Here is an 8,171-nt window from a genome sequence, read left to right as displayed (position 1 = left end):
CCTGTCTTTGTTTCATCCTTTCATCCTGTGGTGCTCCTATGACAACTGAATTCCCCTCAGGATCAATTATAAAGGTCGGTCTGATAGATGGAATGACGGTCTGGACGGATGAATAAATGGACAGACAGACAGACAGACAGACAGACAGACACAGACAGTCAGACAGACAGAAAATCAGGCTTCTCACTTCAAAGGAGATCATTACATTGCTTGTGTTCGGAGAGCAGCAAGTCTGCTCCTCTATCATCCCTTAACCCCCCCCCCCTCTCTCTGTCCATCTTATTCTCTTCCTATGCCAGCCCAACAGCTGCTTTTCATCTGGCCAGCCTCCAAATGGATGACTGAAAAAAGAGTGAATGGGTTTATAATTTCACTTGTTAATGGCACTTCCCCCATTTCCTCTCTCCCATCCCTCAGTGCCAAGCTTGGTGTGAGAGGAGAGATAAAGGGGATGTTCAGATCAACAGAAGAATAGGTCTGGAGCTTCAGTTGAAGACATACTGTATACTCACTATACTGTATAGATACTGCAATGAGCTGCTTCTGAGTCCTCTTCAATCATTGTCTCCACTAGGTCGAAGGCATGGGGAGAGTATGTTTTGCACTCTGATCGTCCATCCATTCATGTGTGTGTCCGTGTCTGACTGTCTGTCTGTGAACAGCTAATCTCTGGCACCGCAGCCACACTGCACACACACTCCCTGGATGCCAGAGTTGAACCTTATAGCACCACCAGGAGGCCGATCTTTGAAAAACTTTGAATTTTTTTGACAGTACACTACACCTACAGATTTTGTCCAAAAAACATCACGCAAATCTGTAGTCACTCTATATCCCCAAACAGAAGAGGTGTTTCAGATTTGTCTTACTCCATCCTGATTGGCTAAGATTCCAAAGTTTGCAGGAGTGCTGCATTTTGAACAAAATACCTCAAATCATGAACACATCGTGTAATTTCCGTGAAATTATAGGAAGAAATGCCACTTGAAAATTTTCAAATCAGTCTCATGGTGATCTGTGTAACACTTTGTATGTAAATCGTGAACGCAGCGTCCGATTATGGTGAAACTGTGCAGTGTGTGCACACATACAGTACATGTAGGCTAGGCTGAGGAAGAAATGCCACTTAACAGTTAGAACAGGCCAAGTCGGGTCTTCACCTATAACTGCACCAATCTGTGTAAAACTTTATATGCATTATGCACACTCACTAGAGGCCAAGGAAAAACCTTGGCCTTCAATTTTCAATTCTGCCTTTTAGAGGGCCACCAGGAGGCGGACTTATGTACAACACATTTTTTATATTAGTCCTTCAGATCTAAATATCACGCAAGTCTGCACACATCTTAATTAGTGTGAGATTAGTTTTTGTATGTTTAACTTGAGGGAAGTTAGGTCTAGAAGCAGAGTCTAAACTAATATTTCTCAGAGACATTCAATTAATAATAATTTGGTCCAGTGGGCTGATTCATTGACATCCACAGTTATGTTGCAAAACAGCAGAGACCTCTGCTGGCCATGAAACAAACTGCAAAAAAAATGACAGTTCAGTTCTGTGAGCTTCGGTTTATTGAGCCTTTTCAAATACACAAATGAATGTCAATGTTTGAAAGCATATCTGAACGATTCACCTCCAACCATCTCTTGGAATGCACATCAGAAGGGTTTCAGCTGGCCCGGAAACAATTCGACCAGTGATCATTCTTTAACCTGCATGTCTGAGCTCAGAGGGACATGCTGTTGTGATGACTGAACAAGGTTATTATAGTTAACGAAAACTAACAAAATAACAAAAACTGTTTGTTGGCTGAAACGGTATTGTGTTTACAAAACTAAAACTAACTGAAATTATAGACAAAATGCCCATATATAGTTTTCATTGTTACCGTGACATTCTTTTAATCCTGCACCTGACAAATAACCCAAAGTCTAAAAAAACTAAATACTAAAAACTAAACTAAAACTAGGTGTCGTCACAAAAATAAAAACTAGCAAACTTTAGCAGAACTAAAAGTAAACTATAATGAAAAATCCCAAAACCATTATAACCTTGCTCAGCAATCATGGATGCAGGAGAATGTCCCACGATGAAACTGTTACTGTACCAGAATGTACTTACTCTATGAAATAACAACCACCACTACCAGCGAGACACAGAAGAAAATAACTTATTTACAATACATGCAAACAGGTATCAGGCAAGTACACTTAAAGAGGACATTAACAGCTTCATGATCCATGAACAGTCACATAAACATGTTACATGCATAGTTTTAGATTAAACATTTAACCTGATACTGCACCCTGATTAGACCTCAGTAGCCATTTAACAATAATTCTGAAGTTCTTTTTTGACAGATTAGAACACTAAAATGTCTGTATATATGCGAGTAGTGTATCAGTTTGTGGACAAAAATAAATATAAAATGATTGAAAGAGAGAAAGAAAACACACTAAAATGTATCATAGCTTTAACTGGGGAACGTTTATCAATCTACAGAAGTCTGTGACAAATTTTCTCATCTTATATGCTGTGCGCAAAAGCTTTATACATTAACTTCAAAATAATAAGTAGAATCACACCTGAGCCTGTAAATGAACTTAGACAAATAATGCCATTTTGTCCTTCATAGCACCAATCTTTTGTTTTAGCATAAAAACAAACTACAAGGCAAACTACAAAGTGTTTCTGGAAAATCTGTTGGAATATAACAAGACTGGAATGAACTTTCTAAAGATTTTAGGAATGCCAGTCATTCACAGTAACATTCCACATTGAAACCAAGAGGACCAGTAGTGTAACAAATCTCCCCACTAACAAATAACACTTATCAAAACTTATTCAACTGCACCCACACTCTCTACCCAGCACACGATTCGCATTGGCATAGGCTTTAACATTAAGGAAAGGAAAAATCAGTCATCTTTAAATGTTTCCACGTGATTCATTATTGGGTATACGTGTAGTGAATAGTTACATTGCATTCAATCTATATACAGTTAGGTCCATAAGCATGAACAGACTGACATGTTTGATATTTTTAGATCCATACTTTCATAACTTTAGATGTCGAATGACACAGTCATTGTGATTAAAGTCAGACAGTCGGTCTCTGTGTGTGTGTGTGTGTGTGTGTGTGTGTGTGTGTGTGTACCGAGCTAACCTTGCAAACCACAGGCCACGGCACCAAATGCTTTATGCACACTGCCATTAGGGCACATTATGTGCCATTTGCACATAATGTTTCATGCTTACCATCTAATTTTAAAATGTAAGACAATGGGGCTCTGATTGGGATGAAACCCTGCCCAAATGTGTAGATTTAGAAGAGCCACATCTACAGGATTCTTTTTTATTTTTTATCTCATGAAATGGTAAATCTACAATCCTGGACCTAACTTAATGATTCAAACATATTAAACAATCTGTATCAGGTAGAGTACATTTGTAGTGGTTGCAGGTCTGTCTCCCTACTAGACATTTTGACGACATAAAACTCACAGATTGTAGCAGTAAAGAAATAAAATGTCAAACATCACTTTCTAAATACTTATGGAGTTCAATATGAATACAATCATCCTGCCTCGTTTGCTCTCAATAAAAACGTTTTCCCTCAATTCTCAAAAGCTTACTGACCTTTCAGCAAACCTGCAGTTCCCTTAAAACACCTCCACTGTCACCTTCTATCTCTCTGCTCCTCCAGGCCCTCCGTTGTTGTTACTCAACTGTCTGTAGAACCACTTCCCTTGTTCTTGTTGCGACTGAGGGGGAATGTAGACTTGCTCTGTGGTTGAGTCATTTTGCTGGCCAGGTAGACGAAGGGCTCAATGAGTGTGCGCCGGTCCACCACAGATACTTCCCACAAGCGAACCTTCTCAGTTTTAGCCCAGTTCTGGGCCATGTTTGAGTCGACCCGACGATCCTCTTGCTTGTCCAGTTTATTACCCAGCACCACGATGGTCACCTGGGAACAAATATGTTACCACACATTTTACAGTTTCTTATGGGCATAGTGTTGAAATGGGTTAAATTCTCCTTTAAGCCCATGAGCTTTATTGTACGATAATTTTTACGATTACGAAAAGAGTCAACAAGATGGAACATTGTTAAATAAAAGTAATACTTTCAAGCTGTTAATTTTGGGATATAGGCCAACATGTGAATAATGGTGCATACTGCATGCCTAGTTTTTGGTATAAAGAGGCATTGCTGTATTAAATTATTATAATTTTTGAGGGGCGCTAGCCCCTCCTATATACAGGTTTTAATGTTTGTTTTAAAAACGCCATTGACAATGAAGGGAAGATTTACGTCATATTGTCTCTTTATTGTTAATGGCATTTAATGTTTGTGTTGGCATCGTTTGTTTCACATCACCATTTCATCACTAGCACCCGTCACTTCACATAGGTGTGATTTTTAATACAGAATGAGATCATATCGGTTATCGGCCATTACAGCAATTCATTATATAGGATATCGATATCGGCCAAAATGTCTCATCTGTACATGCCTAATTTTTATGTATTGTGACTATGAGCATGTAGAATACAGTATATCTGCTATTTTAGAAATTACTCTGGATTGAACTATGAATGCGTTCTTCCCATTCTAGAGTGAGTACCAGAAAGAGAATATTGCCCCAGTGACATTCTTTGCTCACTCAAGAGGCACCAAACAGACAAAACAAATTCACATACTATGTTATACTCCACTCTACGAGTAAACTGATTCTGTGTAAAATCGTTTATCCTGTTCTGTTCCGTGCCTCTATATTTCAGAGACAAGTCTAGAGCGAGAGAGAGAACGAGCTCTGACTCACAAACTGTTATAATCCACGAGATGAGTCAATAGATATTCATGTCCAACACAGTTACAACAATATGTTTGAACATATTGAACACTTTATCCTTTGTGGACCTCCTAATTCAGTTTAACAACACTACAAAGTGGGATGGTCCTCACCTCTTTCTTGTCCCTCTGGCGGTCAATGTCCTTCTTGAGTGACTCCATTCGCTTGAAGGACTCTTTACTATCGATGCTATAGACAAGCACAAAGCCATCTGCAAAAGAGTAGTAATGTCGAGGAAACTCCATCCCATCCCTGAGCCCTCGGGTGTCGTAGAAACGCACCTGCTCCCTTGTGCCACGATCGGTTTCTATAGAGCCAATGTATATGTCCTCCAGGGTCTCCATGGGCTCAGAGCCTAACAGATGACACAAATTACAAGTAACAAGCACATCATCATGATGATCACACTGACAGATAATCAAAATACTGTGACCCAGTTGATAGTGATACAATCATATACAATGTTTCGGCAAGGTTACGGTAGGAGGCTAGCCGGAGTGCTGTGTGTGTGTGTGTGTGTGTGTGTGTGTATGTCCAGAGCTAATCTTGCTAACCACTGGAATGATCACCACCGAGTTCCTTGTGTGCAATCTCAATTCCCCACTGAGAGGTTCAATAATATTGTCAAACGACCAGAAACTGCCCAAACATATTATTCACGCATTCTCTCATCACGGTACTGTCACTTCTTAAAGGGCCACTTCACCCCTTTTGCAAGAAACACGTTCCTGGGGTTTTTGTGTGGTTAATTTGTGTTTTTAGATATTTTAGTATTTCAAAGTGTCTGTGATGTCATGGACACTGGTCTCACTGCTGGTTTGACCATAATGCTTTGCTGCACTCAACCCACTTTGTGGAGAGGGAGAGGGCTGTCTTACTGAGACAAGATGTAGTCCAGGAAGGAAGTGAGACCAGTGTTCATGACATAACTGGCACTAAAAAAATCTAAAACACATTACACACCGCAGGAAAGTGTTTATTTTCTCCCGATATGATCCGGTTGCAAAAGGGGTGAAGTGGCCCTTTAAGCTGAGCCATACGAACATAAAACTGTTCCATTTCCATGTCAGTTTACCATCTTCTGCACTTGATCATAACTGACCTCACCTCAATCAATAATACAAATGGATGGATGGTATGAGCATGTCTGGTGTGCAGACAGTACAGTTATAGATTGTTCATGCCAGAACCATTAAGCCTGTGTTATACATAGTTGCACACCGACGATCTACAAGCTCACGACACATGGCAGCACAACATATTGTGAGTTTGTAGAACTACTATTCTTTTTACACTTTAGAAATATTCATCATTCTGTGCTACATAGAATATGTATGCCACACAACTTACCTGCAACATGATTGGCATACAGTAGTTGTTCCAATACGGCTGTTTTGCCAACAGCAGACAGGCCACAAACAACTACTTTACAACTTTTCCCCATGATTACGATTCTTGCTTTCTGTCAGGAAACCTGTAAAACATTTAGTAACGTTTACACAAAGAAATCACTCGTGCAAACGGTGCAATGCAATGCAATTAAACAACAGGGACTGTACTTATACTATCTTTAGTTTCGGCTAGTTCTGTTGTCTTAATCGTAACAATCAAAACATTTGCTTATTTGCTTATTCGAACTACACGTCATGCAGGCAGGCTAGTCAAAGTAGCAGGCCAGCAGCTGACAGCGTTAGCTTTAGCTTCCATAGAAACACGATATCTCAACGATCATTCTCTGAACAATCAATTGAACAATCAACGGGAATCAAACAATTAGAACACCTTGCACGCGCAGATAACCACTATAACGTTGTCGATTACTCGCTACATGAACGTTTTAAAATCGTGGAAAAATAGCTCAAACGCTTTAGCATCTCACCTGACTTTGAGTTGAATTGTGAGTTACTTCCTGTTTACATAAAAGAGATTACCAGTGTTGCCAGGTTTGCGAGAGAAACAAGCAACCAGCAACCAGAATCTAGAGAGAGAGAGAGACCTGTCCTGTACTATATTTTCACCTGTAATTTGAGATTTTTCCTGTACTTTTAAACAGAGAGAGAGAGAGAGAGAGGTGGGAGGAGGTAAAGTGTCTAGTTATAGTGAGAGTTGAGGGGGCCCAAGGGGGGTCATCAGCCTTAAGGAATTGATTGATTGATTGATTGATTGATTGATTGATTGATTGATTGATTGATTGATGGATTGATTGATAACAGTTTTCAAGGACAAGCACAGGGAAGTACAGTACAAGTAGTACAAGTACTACTTTGTACTACTAGTACTTCGCAGAGGAAAATATGTTTTAAAAAAGTGTCATGCAAATGTTATGCACATTTATAATAATTATTAAAATAATAATAATAAATTAATAATTTACATTTGGGGGATACCTTTCACAATAATAAATGTTCTAGACATTCTAATGATCACAAAATATATGTATATTACTGGCATTTTACTTACTTTTTTCACGGTTAAAGGTCAAAGGTTAGAGTCCAAGTTGTGTGAATTTCTGTGGGGGGTATTTATATGCAAATATATTATATTTTATTTTATCAAAAACATTTATTTTCAAGACCAATGCCATGCGTTGGTCTTGAAAATAAATGTTTTTGATAAAATATCAAATATAAATGTTGCCCAAAAGCATCGTTGGAGCCTGCAGGGTTGGGTAATCAAAAAAGTAAACCAAAGAACAAGATTTCTGGGCAGAATTTCCTCGTTTGTCAACAAAGGTGCTCTCAAGACTCTAGCGGAAGCCCTAATTCAGCCCTACTTTGACTATGCTTGCACCTCTTGGTTCTCAAACATCTCTATGACAGTTGACACTAAAGACCAAGCTACAAACCTCCCAAAACAAACTAATTCGACTACTCCTCGGTCTGGGGCCTATGACCCATCTTTTGGACTCTGTTTTCTACCCGGAGCCACCCCTAGACTCTAGGGGTGGCTCCGAAAACAGAGTTAAGCAATTGAAATTGGGACTGACATTTAAAAATGTAAATGCCCTCTATGCCCGCAGACCTATATAGCACTGCCACCCAAGTGTGTATTAAATGCCCTGACTCCCTCCCTCAAAAAATACAAATAGTCCTTTAAAACAGGCCTGATGAGTTTGACCCGTACTGATTACATTTCTGTTTGAAGTGTACGCGGTACTGATTACATTTATGCCAATAAAGTAATCAATCAATCAATCAATCAAAGAAAAGAGAAGGCCAAAGTAGCTTACAATAAGCGGACATGGCAATACCGAACATTACGTAACCGCTGCGGACGTTCAGGGGGCGTGGTCTTACGCCTGTGTGACAATTGTGGCCC

At 39.5% G+C, this 8,171-nt stretch overlaps 1 protein-coding gene across 2 annotated transcripts; it reads right to left on the bottom strand.

The window, feature by feature from the left end:
* Positions 1 to 1,551: 1,551 nt before the first annotated feature.
* nkiras2 (NFKB inhibitor interacting Ras-like 2) lies at positions 1,552 to 8,171 on the bottom strand. 2 transcript variants are annotated; one of them, XM_080776340.1, is made up of 4 exons: positions 8,150 to 8,171; positions 6,204 to 6,327; positions 4,967 to 5,208; positions 1,552 to 3,965 (listed from the first exon to the last, which is right to left on the bottom strand). In XM_080776340.1, exons 2-4 carry the CDS (start codon positions 6,295 to 6,297, stop codon positions 3,723 to 3,725), a joined length of 579 nt encoding a protein of 192 aa, XP_080632466.1. In that variant the 5' UTR covers positions 6,298 to 6,327; positions 8,150 to 8,171; the 3' UTR covers positions 1,552 to 3,722. The 2 variants fall into 2 exon arrangements, with proteins under 2 accessions (XP_080632466.1, XP_080632465.1); XM_080776339.1 differs by lacking the exon at positions 8,150 to 8,171 and adding an exon at positions 6,733 to 6,759.

The sequence above is a fragment of the Protomyctophum bolini genome, assembly GCF_963924005.1.
Source record: "Protomyctophum bolini genome assembly, chromosome: 11".
In the NCBI taxonomy this organism is placed as follows: Eukaryota; Metazoa; Chordata; class Actinopteri; order Myctophiformes; family Myctophidae; genus Protomyctophum; species Protomyctophum bolini.
The sequence above is the reverse complement of the archived record's forward strand: the minus strand, read 5'-3'. Positions and strand labels throughout refer to the sequence as shown.